This window comes from Vollenhovia emeryi, unplaced genomic scaffold (assembly GCF_000949405.1).
Source record: "Vollenhovia emeryi isolate VEMERY1.0 unplaced genomic scaffold, V.emery_V1.0 DF939123.1, whole genome shotgun sequence".
NCBI lineage: Eukaryota > Metazoa > Arthropoda > Insecta > Hymenoptera > Formicidae > Vollenhovia > Vollenhovia emeryi.
Window position 1 is genome coordinate 106659 of NW_011967243.1, and position 19802 is coordinate 126460.

Genomic DNA, 19802 nt, shown 5'->3' on the forward strand with positions numbered 1-19802 from the left:
ACTTAAGTAATAGCAACGTAAAATGCACATTTTGTTAACATCTATAAAGTAAATTTTTCATATTTTTTAAATATGAAATTATATCAAAATAAAACTCTGAAGATTAATAAAATAATGACCTTTTCCTGGAAAAAAACACACATACCAAGACTTCAATACTTGAATATTCTACGTCGTATTTTGAAAAACTGGAAAATAATAATCAATGAATAATTTGAAAGATCATTAAATAACTTACGCTATTCACCAAATGGATATTCAAGTTGACACTGACATAGAAACGATTTCTCTCGATAAAATAACTTATACATTCTATCTATGTCATATAATCTAATAAATAGCAAATATAAATACAGGTAGAAAACACAGTTATGCGACTAGTATCGAAAGCGCGTAATAATAACGCAAATACAAATGCGTAATTGGAAGCTCCAAGCTCCTAAGTTTTCACTGATACTTGACAAAGGAATTTTATAACGTATAACTAATTATTTATAATTAGGCCTAAAATAGGAATCTGTCATCATAAAAGATAAATCAATCTTCAAAATGTCCATTATATTAATTCGCGCGCGCAAACCCCGATTTAAATATATATTATTATATATGTATACATTTTGTTTCTATACATATATATTCGTATATCTACATATATGTGTGTACATATAATCATTCTCTATGTTTGATAGAATCTCAAATGTGTGCATCTACACAACAAGTGACTTTTGTCGTTTGTTGATTTTAGGTCTTCCTACCATTTAATATTGATTAATAAAGTTGTGGAGAATCAGAAATATTAAAAATTGCATAAAATTTAAAACATAAGTTCTTTTCTAAATAACGTCAGCAGGTGAATATTTCTTAATCTTTTAGGTTTTGACAATATTTATAACCAAGTTTCAGATCTTTTACGTCACTTTTACTGCACATAAGTTTTATCATATGTATATATAATTCTCTATTTAAATATTTATTTATTTGTAAAAGAGCTCATGTATCAAATTTTATGCAATTTTTCACTTTTTCAATTCTCCTTATAACCTCCTTATAATGTCCTTAATACATGTATAAATAAAATAATTGTTCTAAACCGATTTCATACGCATATCGATAAAGTCTCTGTGAAGAAATGCGTGCACAGCATATGCGCTACAAAATCATTTCAAAGATTTACACAAACAGAAAATAACTCGTAGAGAATAAACAAAAAGGCAAAATAAATAAATATAAATATTTTTCTTACATATTAAAATATTTATAGCTAGAATCAATCGTATTTTTTTTGTAGTTTTATAAATATTTACGTTACTCTTGACTTTTGTTAAAATTTCAAGATTCCTTTCACCATTAACACATATACATATGTCATATATGTATAGCACATCTTTTTCTATGCTTTAGGTCCATTGTTAAATTTGATATTTAGATATTAAGTTTTTGTCAACTACCCTGTAAATGTAGAAGCCCTTAATTATATCGAAAGAATTAGTATACCAATGAGATTTTATCTAAGGATAGAGAAAATTAGTCTCGAAAAACTTTACGAGGATAGTATCCAGATTTTAAAAGGGCAGTGAATTTAACAAGTATGAACACGTTGGCACATTGTAATAGAAACCTTTGTTGCGCATCTCTGTAATCTAGAAAAATGCTCTTGTTCATTGATCCTCGTAGATGTATACCGTGTGAATATAGAATGCATATATATCTGTTGAAAACGTCAATATATACTCTGGTAAACATTTAATAATTACTTCAGCGATATACTGTAACGACAATTTCATTTCGATTTGGTAAATACTGTCAAATGTACTTTCAGTTCCATAGTTGCGTCTGTCATACCTACCACTAGAACAGTTTATAATTTGCCTAACTGGTATCTCGTTTGGACTTGGTGCAACGTCTAATCGTCCTAACCATAGCAAGTACGAATGCAACAGTAGCGCTATTAGATAAGTTAGACAGTCACTATTAAATTCATTACCTATCTAGAGAATGATTTTTTTAAAGCGTCATTAGTCTTTGTTGCCTCTGATTGTTTGGTGTTCACGGTCGAACATGTATGTGTTCGTAACACGTTTCCCAGCTAACATACATCTAACACGAATGCACGTAAGTTTATTTTCACTAAGAAAAAAATTATCTGATTGCAAAAATTATGCGTCAATTATGGGAAGTAACAATGGCACTATTTTCTTTTCAAGCCTTGACGTGTAAAAACTTGAAGCAGAATTTAATAAAAACTCATGACCAATGACAGTCAAATATTTTTCTCGATGCTCTCGAAAGTATTTGACTGTCTTGATTTCAGATTGAATATTGGATAAAAACGTCTTAAAAAAAAGTAATGTTGTAAGTAAATGTTGTAAAAATGGCACTAAAAAAATTGTAAGATTTGAGCGCGGCGCATTGATTGTTCTGTAATATAAAGTATTGTGCAACCCTCTGTTTAACCGTAAATATTATTTAATTTAGTAAAGAACCTACTAAAAGTAGCTCAATAATTTCTGTGCACTTTGTGCAATATGCGCTAATCCGCCTTTTGATTTTAGACCTTATCCTTTGCCCTATGAAAAATTCTGCGCGTCGCGTTGCACGCCGTGTAAAATCAAGTGAGAAAAACTAGACGAGAAGCGATATTAGTCATTAGTTGGTGGATCCATAGCACAGATTATAGCTTTCATTACACTGGCTGCCGCCAGTGCCGCGTAAGGCTGCCACTCTTTGATTCGAGTACCGTCTTTGTAATCGGCAATCCCACGAATTACAACGAAATTCTCGCGGCAATTACCCAAGATGCTCTCTACGACAGCATCCATTTCCGCGTCGAATGCGAGCGCGCCGAATCGACTCGCAAACTTTTGCCTGAGTTGATCGTCTCGCGCGACTTGTCGACCGGACGCTACCGGCGCCAAATGAATTCGGAAGTATCCGTCAATTCTGCAGTAACGAAATATGTTAATGTACACATTTATATATCAAAACGCGCACGTGGTGAAATGTTGAATAAAATTTTCACAAATTACCTCTTATTTATGGAATCTTGGGGAGCGATTGGATGAGACACCTCGATGACGTCCCGCTCCCCAATTGCCATGTACAGCTTATCAGATTCGGGTGGTGGCGCATTAAAGTCATGCTCCGATTGATTGACCAGATTCTGCAGACCTTCTCTCATGTATGTCTGCCACGGTGGAAACGCTTCGTTTTCAGCCTACAGGAAAGGAAACATTGAGATGCTAGACAAGCACATAATACGGTTCAAATTACCTGTTTCTTGAGAGTCGCTGCGATTTCTTGAAGACTGAGATTCGGCGGGCAATACTCCTTGGTCTCAAAATGATAGTTTCCGCTCTCGTTCATCTTGGCACTTTCGCAATAAACATACGCGTATTTCTTATTGAGCGGCGTCGGATGCGATATCACTACATCGCCCAATCGCACGTGTTTATTGTAATCTGTATAATGAGGGACACCACCACCAACTCCGACGAGAAAGACAAAATCCACTTTTTGAAATGTACCTGTAAATACGCGCAGACAAAAACTTGGGTATACTTGTAATATCAAACAAAGTGTCAAAGAAGATACTTAAAATACATACCTAACAATCTAGTAGTAGTATTGCCAGCCGCGGTCATTGCTTCCCTGGTGTGTCCCACAGTTGGCAATTTAGTGCACACAATCCGATGCGTACCGACATTGCCCAAAGTATATACATTTGATTCCCCTACAACAAACGGTATCTATTCGTTACATGTATCTTTATAGATTGTCAAGTTTGTATCTCCTTTTGTTCTCAATTTGCATATGATACATGTGCATTGTGCGGCTATCATCAACAAGTATGACGGAACCTGTGTTCTATGTGACAATAAAATAGGAAACAATCCATTTTTCACGGAGATGCATCTCCAAAGTCTAGTAATAATACTAGACACAATATAGAGAGGCAAGTAGCGTGTCAAAGATTTATTTAAAAATCTGTATGTAGTGTATCTTTGCCAAGTTACAGATTGAATAAATGCAGTTGTTAAAAAATTAAAATCTTTTATTAACATTTTCAAAGACAGAGAGTGTTGATTAAAAAAAGAAACAATATCTTGTTCTCTCTGTTGGAAACAAATAATAAAATAATCAAATTATTGCAATATTACTCGTAGATAATAAAGATGAGAAAACTTGACGAAATAATGCAATATAACCGCACAAAATTAATGTAATACAAAATATGAGTAAGCCCAACAAAAACGTTACACATAACAAAAGACAAACTATACAAGACGTTCACAACACAAAACAAAAACAATAATAATAATTTTACCAATATTGTATACATATGTATGTATAACTATGACATAAAAGAAACAATGTGTTTGAAAATTGCAACACCATTTTGCCCTGCATTGTTCTTCGGTCACAAGCAATTGGCAAGCTATGAAATGACATAAAAATGATAGAGAGTTATGTTACAAACTACTTTACCAAAACGGCATATCACTCGCGGAATCCCGTCTATCGTATCTGTCGGTGAGCTTGCGGTACCTAAAGTTTCATGCATGATGAAATACATCCCCATTATCGTTTCAACATTTGCCGCAGATTAGCGGAGCAATATAAATCAACAGTTATATTTGCATGGGAGTGGACAAACAAGGAATAACTATATAACCGGTCGGAAACTGATTAGCGAACATTTACCGAGTACAATTGTTTTAAAACTCGTTTAGTAACTCGTTAAAAGAAAAAAAACTATAGCTAGAAATAAAAGCGAGGTAGTTAATGAAAATATTTTTCTAATATTCCAAGGCAATTCAGTAACAACTATTTATCTAATGAAAGAGAGAGAAATTAGTTTACTTTTTAGTATATCGCAAATGTTACAGCTTTAGAATTATCGTTTTCAGGTGTAAAGTGTATTTGAAATAGTAATAAAAAAGAAAAGATCTTACCAACAGTGGTGTAGCGAACAAAGGTTTCCTTGTTCTCCATCAACGAATCCACAGCTAGTTTTTCACAATATTGAGCTGTAATGATAGCTATGGTGGGTTGTTTCGCGCTTGCCATCGTTGGCATCTGTTTTACCACCTAAGAATACATTTTATAGCGTTTATTACGATATACGTAAGTTAAAGAAATATCAACTGAAAATTTATATTTAAGTAATAAATTACTTGGACTTGGGTATCTTCAACAACACGTGTAAAAGCGCCATGATCCATTGCTTTAACGAGCCCTTTCTCTTGAAGCTCTTTCAATTTAGTCTCCACAGCAGATGGTTCCCACCCATGTTCCCTAACAGCAACATAACATTGAGAAATATAATTTCGTTCAATAGATTATTTTCTTCATCTAAATTGTATTTAATACAATTGCTTACTTTGCGATGTCAACCACGGTGACTGGATTCGGATAGGCAGACTCAATAAGCTCCAGAACTTTTTCTACCGTTAGCTCAATCACTTGACCCATAACGGTTTCGTCTGTAGATACTTTCAATAAAAAAAAAAGAAAGACTTATTTAATCATGCAATAAAATAGCGGACATTGTAGTAAGTTTGTCAGAACTTTCAAGCCGCACATATGCCTATTGTAATTTTAAAATGACAGTTAATAGCATCGAAACAAGAATACAGCACTCCATAACATATGCAAGTTAAATCATCTGCCGTGTGGATGAGTGTAGATGAATCTTTGCGTATTAGGTAGCTTTGAATCTGTTCAAGGTAGAAATGTGTTCGAAAGTAGTATAACGCTGTAACAAGTGCACAATTTAACTAGTCCTTGTTTCTATAGCTAGAGTCGAGCTAGAACCGTTAGTGAGGGATACACAGCTAATGTATATGTGGGAGTGAACACATGTACGTATATGGCAGCTAGTGACCATGAATAGAAGGTTCGTGCTCTACATGGATGCATTTCCTTACAGAATGAAGACTAAAATGGCTAAATGTCGTTGTAGTATGGTAACGAATAACCAATTGGAAAGACAGAATTTAGGGCAGACAAATAAGTGTGATTTTATGATATAACATGTGCATATGATTCCAATGCTAAAAATTTCCATATAATTTAAAATTAATGCGGAGAAAACAGCATTGTCGAAATGAAATTTTAATCAAATAAATCCATATTCCAAATATAATATTTATTGTGTATATATCTCATATCGAATTGTTGTCATGTATGTTGAGTGTAGGGTATTTCATTGCGTTATGTAATAGTTTCATCTATAATCATGCTGTGAAGGTAGATATGTATACATTGTACACCATGTGTATAGGGAATACGAGATCCAGGTCAAGTGGTTAAATGGGCCATTTTTCACACTCTAGTTAATATATTATCTAATAATTGATCGTTCGGTTAAATAGATTGGAAAAGCCTTTTTTACATAATCAAAGTGCATAACTTTTATAAACCCGTAACATATATCGTCTCAATTTTAATGGGGGCAGAAATATTTCTCCTCTTCTTTCTTTTTACGTTGCTCAACGGAAGCGTCGTAATATGAATCAATGCAATGCAGATCATAATACTAGGCAAACTATGTTAAGTCAATGTTGTTATGGTTACCAGATTATTGTGCCAAGCGATTGTGATTTGTGATGAGACTGTATATGTATCTACTAGCTAAGAGAAATTCCTTTTCTTTTCTTTAAATCTCTAAAATTATGCACGACAAAAATGTATGGACAATCTCTTGTCCAGTAATTGTGTTACAAGGGAATATATTGTGTCAGAGTTTTGTTCGGACTATTAGCCTGTGTATGAGAAAAGAAAGAGAATAGACATCAATGAAATGTGACAAAAATGCTGATTTTTTCATTGTCGAACCTGAGCTCCACATAACTTTCTCAGAGGGAGGAAGTGTGAATAGTAAGTGACCAGTAGCTGTGAATAATAGAAATTAAGTATGAAACAGATGTTCAATACAATCTAACTGCGAGTATAGTACAATGTACATGGGAAAAACCTGACTTTAAATTATATAATGAATATATGAGCCACTAAGAGTTTTAGTCAAGTGTGCATTTCCTTTTGAGTCGCTACGGCGCGCACTTGAGACACGCCTAATATCTTTCAATAAAGAGCCTATTAAGCCCAATCGGCTTAACCAAATAACCATTAACCCCCCTTTTTTTCATTCGTATAAGACTTTTTGGTTTCATTAAGCCAATTACTATTTGAGAATGAGTTTGCATTCTCTCAAATAGTAGAAAATTTACAGACTACAATTCGTAATGCATTAAGCAACTTACATGGCCTGCTTGGAAGGGTGATTGGCTCTTCCAACTGCCTCAATTCCACTTCCAATTTTTTAATACTTGGATATTTATGTTGCATCAATTTCATTATCTTTTTAATAAATCCCACGTAATCTGCAGGAAACAACTAACATTGTAATATTGCACAGCAGTAGAAATTTCACGAGTAATAATAAAAAAAATAGGCCTTGAGAGGCAAACTTTATGTAACACACTTGAATTAACAATCCAATTACAAATCATACGTTTCTGCTCTACTTTCAGCCATCTTCGACGACGCAGTAGCAAATTAATTAAATAATCTCTGCATTATGTAATAATTTAACCGTCTGTAATTTGTATCGGATCGTTAATTAAAGTTACATAAAGCTGACTCGCATACCACAAATTGCGTTTAACTCTCAAGGTTCTTCTCCTTCTTACTAATTAATTTTGGTCTTTAATGGAAAAAAAACTTGTATCAATGAGAGAAATTCATACACGACAAATTGATAAACTCCTTAACACAGTTTAAAATCACATCTTTACGTGTTTATAAGAAGAGAAAGAAACGTTTGGTGATCTTGAGAAGAAACAGTTCCAAGAAGCATTGCTTATTGTTGGATCATGTTATGATTCACCTCTAGGGAACTCCTGCGGCGTAACGAGCTCTCGAAAAAATTCTTGTGCGACGCTCGGCTGTTCCGCCTCGGCGAGTGTATCGACAAACCAGAATTGAAGGGTCCTCTGTTCCTGCGTGTGCTTGCCGGTTTGCGCACTCACCAGGAATACTCTGAATTGCAGGCACAGTTGAGCGGGAGGCAGCTCGCCATTTGTCACTACAACAATTGGATATATTAAGTATTGCCAATCTGTGTTGAGGCGAAGGCATCGTACCGGCCACGGCTTGTTTGTTAATGACGATCCCCTTGTGGTCACCACCGGCGACGTGAACGTTGTTCCCGTTCTCCGTCGGAGGGTCCAGAGCCTGCCTCTCGATTATCAACGTCGTGGAGTTGGCCGTCTTGCACTTTGGCGTCATAACGATGTGCTCTGCCCCGGGAAAAGAAAATGCGCATTCACACAAAGTTTCTTATCTTCGTCCTTATCGCGCGAGATAAAATCGGGGAAACGAGAAACCCGCCCGAAATCTTTCTAGTACGCGCACCGAGAGATCGCGTTTCATCGCTTACCAGCTTTCTCACCCATCTTTACTACGTTCCGCTCCGTTCCGATTGCTGTAACGCACTATCGCTCGTTGACGAAAGTGACAGGAAGGCGCGCCGAACTAGAACGTTTTGTGACGCAACAATCCAACAACCGCTCGGATCGACGAACGACCGCTAACTGTCGACAGTGGCGTCACCGATCGCGCCTTTTCTCTTTCACCACTTCCACCGTTCCACCGCGGATCGGCGCTGTCATGTCAGCAGCCGATGCATCATCCCTCGTTCCCAACCCCGTCTTTTACCCAATTCTTACTCCGGAATTTATGTTGGTCGAGAAAATGTACAGATTTGAGAAAACAAGGAGCCACATAAAGGCCATCGTTCCAATTGCCATTGATTTCTCGTCGATATTCAATCGCAGGTATGACGTCATCGTTATATTTATATAACAACCTGCGACCGATTACGGAAAACAAACAAGAGACGCGCGATGAATCAACGCGCATTAAATCGAGACGTACGCTTAAAAAGGTTTTATTTGCAATATTTCGCAATAAATGTATTTGCATCAACTTAAACGTGACATTACAAAAACGCCTATAATAAATACGTTTCTTAAAATAGCGATTATAAAAAAAACACGACTAAAACAAATTACTTGAGTGGGGAAGTACATAGATACATCGTAAGCTCAACAAGTACCTTCTTTACATTACAATCGAGAGAATATCTTATCTTTGCAAGTTCCCATCAGTGGTTTGAATTTCCTAAATTTGGCATTATGTAACATTACCGCAAGTGCTGTCGATACTGATAAATTATACTACGAAACATATTTGAGCTTTATCACAAGAAATATGATCTAAAATAATCCTTCAAAATACAATTAAAGCCTTATTTACAATTCTCAACTAGTATCTTTGATCTTAAACATATATTGGTATTAGAATAATTATTAATTTAACAAGTTAATATGTGTATGTTTTTCAAGCACGAAGAGTTGTTCGATACAGCCAACTTCCATTAACGGCGAAGAATAGAAAATTGGCGACTAATACATTCAGTAAAATGATTGGAGCCCAACAGATTTCTCCCTCAAATATTTCTTGCGAGTGTACTCGCGATTGCTCGAGGACGTTACTATGGCATTTACATCGCTAAAGTTAAATCGTGGTTTTTATCTCAGGGGCATTGACGAAATGGATGTCATAGATGTTAACGAAGACGGGCCGGAACTAAGATTAAGTTTGTCCAGTTCTTCGTCCGCTTTGTTGTTCTTCAGGTCCTGCTGCGTGTACAGGAACTTGTTCCATTCGTCAATCCTTGGATGAGCTAGGTGCTTTATCAAAGCAAGAATCAAGTAGTGGGTGTTTTCATAAGTTTAAACACGCAATATTATCAACTTTAATGAAATGAAATATCAATTGGCATACCTCGGCGACATCGTAGACCCATATTTTACCGGTATCATCGCCGACAGTGACATGCAATCCGCTTGGCGTCCACGACACTCTGTTCAGAGCTGGACACCCATCGACGACGACGCTGGCGGTGGGTACCTCCGTATCTTGATTCAGATTCCACAAGTCCAGCCTACCGGAATCGTCAACAGCGGCGAAGAGCGCTGGATGCGTCGGAGACCAAGCGACGTCGTAAACGTAGTCGCCGTTGTGCTCGAAAGAGTAGAGAGACTTGTTCTCTTTTAGGCTCCAGAGTTTGATAGTCCAGTCGAGGGAAGATGTGAGGAATAGATGGGAAAAGTCTATCCCGCCCTGCACCGCGTGTGCACTGATACCGGTCACCGGTCCCTGATGACCCTCGTACGTTTCCGTCAACCCGGCGCGGCTACCGTGTCGGCAGGCTATTCGACAGAACGTTCAAATATTCATCATTCTTATACATTCTCTTGGCACATTTTTCACGTGGACGATTGCATTTACCCGAGTAAACGGTCCCGTCCTCACTTCCCATGACGAAATTGTTGACGTCGCCGTGCGGGAAGGCCAAGCACGTGGCGGCGATCGCTTTCGATTGCTTCGTGTGCAATTCCAATGCTTCTTGCGGCTGTGACAGCATGTCCAGGCTCCACGAGCACAATTTGCCGTCCGTCGAAATGCTTATTAGATTGTGCGCGTTTTGTGTTCCAACGACGCTCAAGCAGTATACCGGGTGCTGCGCAACAAGTAATGACTCTCCCTTCTTGTACTCTAAGCTCAACTTACTATGTACGATGAGTCACTTACGGTATGCGCGGTAGCTGACAAAGGAGTGCGTTGTATAGGAGTCCTCTTTTGCACTCGATTGTCCCAGAGCACGATTTGACCCGAGTATGTGCCGCCAAGGATCAAATTCGGATGGAATCTGGCGAATGTAGTGGACATAACGGGCGACTGACAGTGAAAGATAAACTCTGGAGTTGTTTTCTTGAATTTCGTGTTCCAGATTAGGCACACGCCATCAGGATCGTTCGGAGTGTCATCGTTATTGTTATACGAAGCGGCCAAAAGCTCGGGGAATTGCGGCGACCAGTCCATAGAGGTCACACAACGATTACGAGACCATCGCTCGCAGATGAACGAGCGATTCAGCCACAGCCGTTGATGACTCTTCTCGTCCCTACAAATTTACATACATCAAGCAAAACAATCAAAGATTGATAACAAAAATCTCCCAATTGTAGCTTTCTACTTACATTCCGTCTTCGCCGTCCATAGTGCCAGCATAATCGGTGTAGATATCGACCGATTCGCCCAGTGCTCTCTCCACGATTCTGCTGGTGCGATCGAGGAATCGTTGGAAGTCTTCCGACAGGATAATCATTTGCTTCTCTTCTTCGCTAAGCTCCCGTACTGTGAGGGTATCAACATCTTTCGTCAGTCAACAGCAACACAACTAACGCGAGGGATCGACACTTGACGCACCTTCTTTCTTGGGCTTCTCTTTCTCTTTCTCTTGCTCTACCTGTGTAACAGCAGGCTGGACTTCCTTAACTTGCGGCAATCCGTGAGGAAGGATTCCCGGTGGCAGCTTGCTCTGGAAGCCGTCCATGTGCGGCAAGCTATTTTCCTCGTCTTCGGCTTGGCCATCATCAAATGTCAAAACTGTGGTGAATAAGCTGGTTCCGCCACAAGTACCCTAACTTCAATTTAACTACCTAGCTACTCATCTACCTATTTATTCAGAATTTAACTATTCTAATGTTCGGAGGTATCGCTTTTGTATTTAAAACAAACAAAAGTAAAAAGCTAATTATTCCGCAACAAATATTGAAATGCTTCAAAAATTATTTATAGCGCAGTAATTTATTCAATCTCTTGAATTTGTCTAAGAGAAAAACAACACTGTGCATTTTGCTAAAAAAATCCTAACACTCGTTTCTGCAACATTTTGCATTTGTCTTTACATCTCAAGTGCCAAAAAATGTTACATGCCAGCGTGTTATTTAGAAGAAAAAAAAATTAATAAATTACGATTGTCTTCTTCATAACGTTCTTTAATATGAACTCTGCACAGGTAACTGTCGACTTGCAAATGTTTAACGAAACCTCATTACGAAGGAGCAACATCTAGTAGAAGCATTGATAAATGCCACAATAATTTACCATGCTGGAAATTTATCATTGCTAAGGTTTCATATATGTATGTGGAAACAAAATTATGAGTGTGAGCCTAGATGACATGCAAAATTAGCCACATGTACGAAAGGTGGACTGCTTGTTGGTGGGCTGTCGTAAATGACATTGATTTACATCTTTTCAACTTATCTTTCTTTCAATGTGTCTCTCCACCCTTTGTTGGCATGCAGCACCTCGATGAGGTGAAACGATGCGTGGAAGATACGGGGAGAAATAAACGTGAACGTTACAAGTAATAAGAGATTACTAATTTTCCCTTTACCAGCGTAATTACTATAATATTACCTATTGTGATTATTGATGTGATTATCAATGGGTGGGATGTAATAATTGCGTGAGGTTTCACCATCTCTCTCTCTTATGACACTTATATCGTATAATGATCAATGATGAATAAATAAAGATCAATGATCAATGAGGGCGGGAAAGAAGTGAATTTACAGCCGCGATCGTGTAAATTAATTCTTCTTGAAACAATAAAACAATGAACAAATGCACATCGAGTGGAGATTTAACGCAACTTTCCAGGTCTCATGCAGTACCGATAAAAATTACAACATTTACAACTGCTACGAATATGAAATAAAGTAGCACCCAAGGATTCTCTGTTGCTTTACTTGTCAAAAAATGAATAAATGGCTAAATTCGTGACCAAATCTTAATTAAAAGTGCTAAATCCTAAATATTTTCAATCATTAGATAGCTCGCAGTGTGCACCGCCATGTAAAAAGTAACGATACAAAGCTCAATATTTCTGCATGCATGATACGAAAAGCGTATTATGTAAAGAAAAAAAATGTAATAAAAACATATATATATATAAATATAGCACAAATCATCAAGCAAATTGTAAACTCTAGCGGTAATTCCCTCTTTTTCAGTGCATATGTAAGAGAGGATAAATTGCAAAGAAAGTTACACAAGATATCAGGCGCAACTTTGTGAGGGTGTAAGGTAGAATTATGGGCATGTGTCTGTGAGATAATTAGACAAAGTGAATCGTCTCTAGAGAGGAATTACCTACCTGTAAATTCGTCCTCCCATTCTAAACCAGGATTTAGATTGTACTCGTCTTGAAGGAGGGAAAAGAAAATGTCAATCAATTTGATATCCTATTTGCCAGAATTGTTTGTAGCGCTTTTTTAAAAAAGAAATATATATATATCTCTCTTTAAATACGCATTATTGATGCATAATGATACATGTACAAAGGCTAAAAGTTACTCGAGTCTTTCACATTTCTTCATCGCGAATCTAACGTGAGATTTCGCCGGATTTTTCTACCGTCACATCATTCTCGCGATAACGTGTTACGCAATATAAGATTCAACTAACTTTCCTTATTTTGTCATGCAAAATACATCAACAATCGCTCGAGAAACTTGAAAGTAACAATTGAAATTGATAAATCATAGTCTGCATATCTATTTACATGCGTACTATATTCCCATTAGCAACGGCATTGTAATTTTCATTTCGAAATATATTTCAAAATACTGATTTAAACTCACTAGAGAGTTTAATAAAAAAAAAACGAGTCTCCGATTAAAATATTTATAAGTTGTTTAACATCTTTGCTTAAATATCGAATAAAAGAATTCGTAGGAATCTCTTCTCATCTTCAATATTCGAGATATTCTCTTTCTCGCGTTAATTGTTATTATAGAATGTGACGAGGTAGGATATTTCTCGGAAAATAAATCTGGCACGAAAACTCATTGTTTTGGAAAAATTTCAGAAAAAAAGTTTCCATAGCAAATTAAAATGAAGACAAGTAAGGGATCATGAAATTGAAATAACAATTTAATACAACACACTGACATCTCCGACTATTGAAATAAAAACTGTACGTTATTTCAGTTCTTTCGATCGATGAGACTCGATATTTATAGTTTCCTTCGAAACCGTTTGGCAGCGAAAATAAGCCTGTCAACATTCATAAGATAGGAAAAAATGCGCGATACATATTTTGAGAACGTTGTACGGCTATGCTGCGACATATTCATGTGGACACATACATCAGTCTGTTGTTTTTCGAACTTTTGTTAGGTCTATTAACTTTGTTGTTGCTATGCCACCCACGTGCTGTTAAGAAGCAATATTCTGCCGAGAAACCGAGGAACCTTTTATTAAAAAAGAAAAAAAAAACCCTGCGCCACTAAAAGCTCAAGCGACATATCTTTATATAAAGTATCAAGATGTCATACATCAGTGGTAATTCACTAAAAACAGAGTCAGAGTGTACCGGGAATAACGTGTGTAAAACATGTCATCTTCAACTTGGACCCAGTTAATATCCCACAACACCTTAGCTCTATAAAATTTGCTTTCATGTTAGTAAGCACTGATGATGCGTTAGCATTCCCAAAGAGGTTTCAGACAACGACCGTGAACATCCCGCGAGAACTCTGGAAGGTGCGTTAAGTTGTGACAAGATTTGCCAATGGATATTTCTCTCAAAAAGTTTGCAATATCCTTGATATGTGACGAGATGGCATCAAGTATACCATTAATAGTTATCAGAGCTTTACAATCGTTTTCATGAAACACTACAATTCTTTCTTTTAGTCTCACATGTCTTTTCCTTCGGTAGCATGCCTACTGTGTGAAATTAGTGATATCGTAAGAGACAGCTCGGAAATATATTGCGAAAATCGTGTTTGAAGAACACCAGGGGACGTCGAAACAACCATCGTCGAAATGTATGCATGCTTTCCGAAAATCAAATATATGCGGATAGATTTGTGTAGTGTGCCCGTATAGAGTCGGGATGTCAGATAAACTTTTGGAAAATAATAGATACAGTAAATAAAGAAGAAATGCACCCAAAAATAGGCAAACTTAACGAAGAAAAAGAGTCGGAAGAGATATAAAAGCATATCCGTGTGAGATAGCCAAGACCGATTAGGCTCCGGGTGGAGAGTCGTTTTGCATTCCTTACTGACATTTCCTATGGAAAACGCCCAAGACACGATACTCTTGATTTCTTTTCCAGTCTCTCGTTATTCCGAACAAAGGCAAGTAAAAGCACTATCTAGTATGTTGCAAGTGTCCCTTAATTTCACCTAATGAAACCTACTGAATTGTAAATTTAGTAATAATTTCCTTCGTCTCAACAGGTTCGTTTTTGGCGCGAATAATTTGAAATTTGGAAAACAGCATGTAAAATGTAATTCAACTAGCGCGACACTCTGGTGCTCGTAAGTTCCTAAGATCGTTGCCTCAAGAGTAATACAAACTGAGTACAAGCTAAACCTAACTCTGAACCTAAAAATCGTTTTCAGAACCAAGAGAAATCATAACTTACCGTAATAGTCGAATGCATGAGCTGAGAAGGGGAGGGAAAAAAATTGTACTTAGTTACGATATCATAAGAATGCACTACGCTAAGAACACCTCTCTACACTCAGACTCGTTAGTTGCAAATAACAAAGAAGTTGACGGCAAAATTCCAAACTGTACTTGTGGTAGGGCGATAAACAATTTTGTCGCTGTAATTACATATATATATATATTATTATCTAGCGGGCTTAATATTCGACTGTATATCCTATAGGGACAACGGCAAATAAATTTGTACGTGCTGTATAATTTGGTCGTGAAAATTTCCAAAGAAATGGACAACGGTAAAGAAAATCGTAGCGTTTTACAGACATGATTTTCGAATAGCTTGTACCTTAAGACAAAAGTTACGCTGAATGTAGTTAGGTGGATATAATTTTGTAAATAATTCTTATAATGTGCTTCGGTTCTCCTATGAGAGAAGAGGAAACGTACATATTCAGAATGTTTATCATTAGGGTAATTAATGTTTATCTTCCATGTTCAACACTTTCGTTTACTAGCGATTGTAATGTACAATACATTAGTCATCGATCCTAATGTTATCCCTACAATGGATGCGCTCTTTAATTAATCAACTGTAATATCTCACTTACATCCCTTGTCACACTTATGCCCACCCCCCAAGTCTCTCTGAAAATCGATATTGCTATCATTGTTCTTGTTAACATATGCGGAAACAATAAAGCAAATGATTTTAGAAGCGACGTGGGCATTTTTCTCTCAATGTTAGTATATCTTAGCAATTGACACTTTACCAAGAGCATTCAAAATTATTACACAGAAAATCAGTTATTTTCATATCTTACATATATACCTATCGTTAAAGATAATTATTTTTATATCTAAAAATGTATTTGGAGAAATATTCTATGTGAGCACAAATACCAATTCTCTACCAGCACGCATGAGCCATGGCACAACAATATCTCGTAAGAATTTCAGTTTGTGATCGTAATTTCTATGTTTTTCCCAACAAACAGGACCCCTAGAGTTAACGTGCTGTGTAATCTTAACTCTCTGTTAATTAATTTTTTCATTAAACTATTGAAGCGTGAGTAAGCTTTTTGTATTATATGCAAGCAAACGGTCATCTGTGTATGTGGAAGTAAAGAAATCATAAAAGGAGATAGCCAACAGTGAAAGATACTTGTAACGTAAGAACTGGTCTCGTTGTCAGTACGGTAACTATATATACTAATTTACAGTAGATATAAATTTCCACACACAAAAAAACTCTTGCACAATAGAAATGTAAAATCGGTTATCATAGCAACTTGTGTGTGTGTGTGTGTGTGTGTGTGTTTGTGTAAATCTTCACGACTCCTCGTTGTCTTCACATAACTTTAAATACATGAAGAAGAACGAAAAATCAAAGATGTTGCGGAGCAATGTTTAAAAAGCGCAAAGCACCCCAAAGATTAGACTCTACATTCCTTCGCTTGGAACGCGACATATCTCTACCTTCCGATGTGTATCTCTACCTCTATAATGTAACGTCGTACGACAATTATGGAAGGGTAGTAAAAAAGTAGACAGAACATACATAGGTAGTTTGGTGCAGACCCACCTTTCCTGGGACGCCACCAGTCAGTCTCAAAGTAGCCTGCGGAGCAAGAGTGAGTTGGTGTTGTTGTTGAACAGGAGGAGTAGATGGTGTATGCAGAGGACGATGTGGACAGTCCTTGTGTCCAACACCGGATGAATCGATCAGATTGTATCGCAAGACAAGGGAACACGCGTATGTTTAATTAACACCGCAAGATCAGTTAGGTAGCAAATGTACAATATGTATATTCTTGGTATAATATTCCTCTGTGTCCATCTTTGGTATATTCATTCAAAGTAAAAAAATTATACAATCGGGTGAATAATCTTACTTCACTTTTATCACAGTAAAGTAGGTGGTATCTCGGAATGAAATTATGTATTAAAAATTTGTTAATCACTAACATATATTGTTTGTCATTATCTTCGTAATGTTAGCAGATTTCAAGATTGAGATTAATCATCGGAAACATATAATGTAGGTGTTTAAAAACTAACTGAATTTGCGGTTGTGTCATGGAAATGAAAATGTTGTATGAAGGAAAAAGTTGCCACCACCAAAAAAAACCATAAACCAAACCCAGATTGATTGTTAGATGCTTACTACCCGCTATGTAATGACCAATAATGTTTGTTATACACATAATCTAAGGCTCACAATAAAAACTGTTATTCATTCTCATTTCTAATAATAATTGTGGTATAATATTAAGAATAATACATTATTCATTTTCTTGTATATTACTCAAATGTTATTAGTGTATATATATTAAACATGTGCTGAGATTAATAATATCTGTGTCACTACATCAACACAATATGTTATCCTTTTAATGCCGAGTGTTGTTTAAGTAACAAAATATTAACAAAATCATGTAAAAGTGTTGAAAACTATTCATTCCTTCATAGATAATATGAAGAATCTGTGCAAAATAATGATTGCGATGTAATGAATTATTAAATTCATGTTTTAAGAATATGTAAGTTTCCTCGCCACTTAAAAATTAATTATAAGAAAACAATTTAGAAGGTTAACTCAATCTTAATGTTATCCGTCATTCCCAAACGAAATTTTTTAAATTGCACTTGTGTGATTAATATCATAATTTACTCCATTCGCAGTTAATACACGAAATAATTCACAAAATAATGCACAAAAAAATATTGTTAAGATACGCGTATGGTTACAGACAGATTGTAACACAGTGTTGTAAAAAAAAAAAGAAGAGATATACATAGAAAAGACGTATCGAGTCTCTTTCTTTACAGACCACCCACTTTACCATAGCCAATCATAAAAATTGTATTTCTTGCGAGAACAGGAATGTGTAATTTGATGATATCTCAGTAATCTTAAAATACGCACTGTGCGAACGCGCTATAAACTTGTAAACTTATGTTGAAGTGAGTATTAATAATTAATGGAATTATTTGGCATAAAAAGTAGCTGAAAATAGTTAACTTGAAAACTAATTATATATTTCAATTCCATCAATATTTATGTACGCCTAAACATTGTGAATGAAATATCACGTGTTTATCCAATATCTAAACGCTCCTTTGTGAGATCACGAGTAAGATGTAACACATATGTGCAATATAGATATAAATCAATAAGTACAAGAGAAATATTGACTCACCGTCGTGGGATGTGTGTGTAGTCTGAATGGTTTGCGTTTGCTTGCTGTAAACGACCGGTTCTTTCGGCGGGATGTTTGTATGCGCCACAGAGACAATTGTCAGCTCCCGATTCTTCCTTCGTCCTGCGCTGCTTTGCATCACGGTGTCAAGATTAAATAAATCCATATTGAGAAAGACGCAAATACATACCTTTGAGCAGAATTTATACTAGACGGTTGCAAACTGGCGTCTGGTGTAGCATTAGCGCTTTGCTCAGGCGTCAGCGAGCTCATACTTGACAAACTTGAGAGTACATCTGCAAGGAAACGAAAAGAATTGGGCGTCAAAGAGGCAGATAGGGAAAGGTACGACTGGTAATCAAACGTGTTGTATACCCGACACTGGCGCTACGCCCAAAGAAGACAGCATTGCATCTATCTCCTTGCGCTGATCCTTGTCCGTGCCAGCGGCACGAACGGTAGCTTCTTCTACCTATAATTCACGAGCAAATGGTTTCGCCATTAGAATCGTCATACACTTTACGTGGATAGAAAAATTGTTCTTACATCCTTCTGTTCTTTCTCCCTCCTGCGCCTCTCCTTCTCCTCCCTAATAGCTTGGAGCTTCGCCTTCTTCCTCTCTAGCTCGGCTTTACGGTCGGACATCATTTTGTTATCTATGGATATCTGCAAAATTATATCACAGACTGTTCAACGATATATGCAAAGTACCGTACGTCTGAAAGGAAGCTAGCACGAATAAACCCAAATGCAGTTATTGATTTCTCAGCGATGACGTCAACGCGAAAAATTGTCGGTAACATTAAACTTTCCGTTGACGATCGCGAGGCAAATTGAAGCATCTACTCGGTCACGATCGGGCGATCACTCGAACCGGAAGGACGCGCCGGTTTAGACGAGACGAATCGATACGGGACGCGGACGTCGAGCGGTCGAGCGGGACCACCCGCTCGATCGAACGTGGGCGATGTCGACGTAACGGTGCGCTAATCGTTAATCAAGTTGGACGGAAATGGTGAGGCTCTTACCTTCGCCGGGGGTAACGAGCGGAGCGAGCACGACGAGCGATCTGACGTACGCGAGCCTCTATTCCATATACATTTTACATCATTTAAATTAATTCAAGGAATGACACAGGAGATCCACACGGTTCGTCCACGAGCACCATCGTTGATCGCTAGTTGTCGCTGGCGCCATCTTGCCTTAATTCGCCGTAAGACT

General features: G+C 37.0%; 2 protein-coding genes across 20 annotated transcripts; both read right to left on the reverse strand.

Moving 5' to 3' along the window:
- Positions 1 to 1313: 1313 nt before the first annotated feature.
- LOC105569537 lies at positions 1314 to 8623 on the reverse strand. Of its 4 annotated transcripts, XM_012026074.1 has the most exons (13): positions 8441 to 8623; positions 8145 to 8300; positions 7889 to 8086; positions 7263 to 7382; positions 6838 to 6894; positions 5381 to 5492; positions 5175 to 5295; positions 4953 to 5088; positions 4486 to 4545; positions 3605 to 3730; positions 3271 to 3524; positions 3027 to 3214; positions 1314 to 2940 (listed from the first exon to the last, which is right to left on the reverse strand). In XM_012026074.1, exons 1-13 carry the CDS (start codon positions 8454 to 8456, stop codon positions 2640 to 2642), a joined length of 1845 nt encoding a protein of 614 aa, XP_011881464.1. In that variant the 5' UTR covers positions 8457 to 8623; the 3' UTR covers positions 1314 to 2639. The 4 variants fall into 4 exon arrangements, with proteins under 4 accessions (XP_011881464.1, XP_011881465.1, XP_011881466.1 ...); XM_012026075.1 differs by lacking the exon at positions 6838 to 6894; XM_012026076.1 differs by lacking the exon at positions 4486 to 4545.
- A 311-nt stretch (positions 8624 to 8934) lies between these two features.
- Positions 8935 to 19765, reverse strand: LOC105569539 (cytoplasmic dynein 1 intermediate chain). 16 transcript variants are annotated; one of them, XM_012026079.1, is made up of 14 exons: positions 19610 to 19765; positions 19128 to 19247; positions 18957 to 19053; positions 18772 to 18877; positions 18582 to 18709; positions 16940 to 17077; positions 15359 to 15379; positions 13076 to 13123; positions 11338 to 11517; positions 11109 to 11265; positions 10660 to 11032; positions 10357 to 10588; positions 9850 to 10277; positions 8935 to 9755 (listed from the first exon to the last, which is right to left on the reverse strand). In XM_012026079.1, exons 2-14 carry the CDS (start codon positions 19227 to 19229, stop codon positions 9594 to 9596), a joined length of 2172 nt encoding a protein of 723 aa, XP_011881469.1. In that variant the 5' UTR covers positions 19230 to 19247; positions 19610 to 19765; the 3' UTR covers positions 8935 to 9593. The 16 variants fall into 16 exon arrangements, with proteins under 16 accessions (XP_011881469.1, XP_011881472.1, XP_011881477.1 ...); XM_012026082.1 differs by having other exon boundaries at positions 16940 to 16999; positions 19610 to 19763; XM_012026087.1 differs by having other exon boundaries at positions 11338 to 11493; positions 16964 to 16999; positions 19610 to 19762.
- Between the last annotated feature and the right edge of the window lie 37 nt (positions 19766 to 19802).

Excerpts from the sequence above, each read along its gene's own strand:
- LOC105569537 (XM_012026074.1), bottom strand. Across the intron at positions 4,546-4,952 it reads TGTTCGCTACACCACTGTTG|GTACCGCAAGCTCACCGACA; the intron begins GTAAGATCTTTT and ends ATGAAACTTTAG. Across the intron at positions 3,525-3,604 it reads TACTACTACTAGATTGTTAG|GTACATTTCAAAAAGTGGAT; the intron begins GTATGTATTTTA and ends GCGTATTTACAG.
- LOC105569539 (XM_012026079.1), bottom strand. The coding sequence starts at position 19,229 with ATGATGTCCGACCGTAAAGCCGAGCTAGAGAGGAAGAAGGCGAAGCTC. Across the intron at positions 15,380-16,939 it reads GTCTGCACCAAACTACCTAT|CTCATGCATTCGACTATTAC; the intron begins GTATGTTCTGTC and ends TCCCCTTCTCAG. Across the intron at positions 10,589-10,659 it reads TGTCAGCTACCGCGCATACC|CACCCGGTATACTGCTTGAG; the intron begins GTAAGTGACTCA and ends CTTGTTGCGCAG.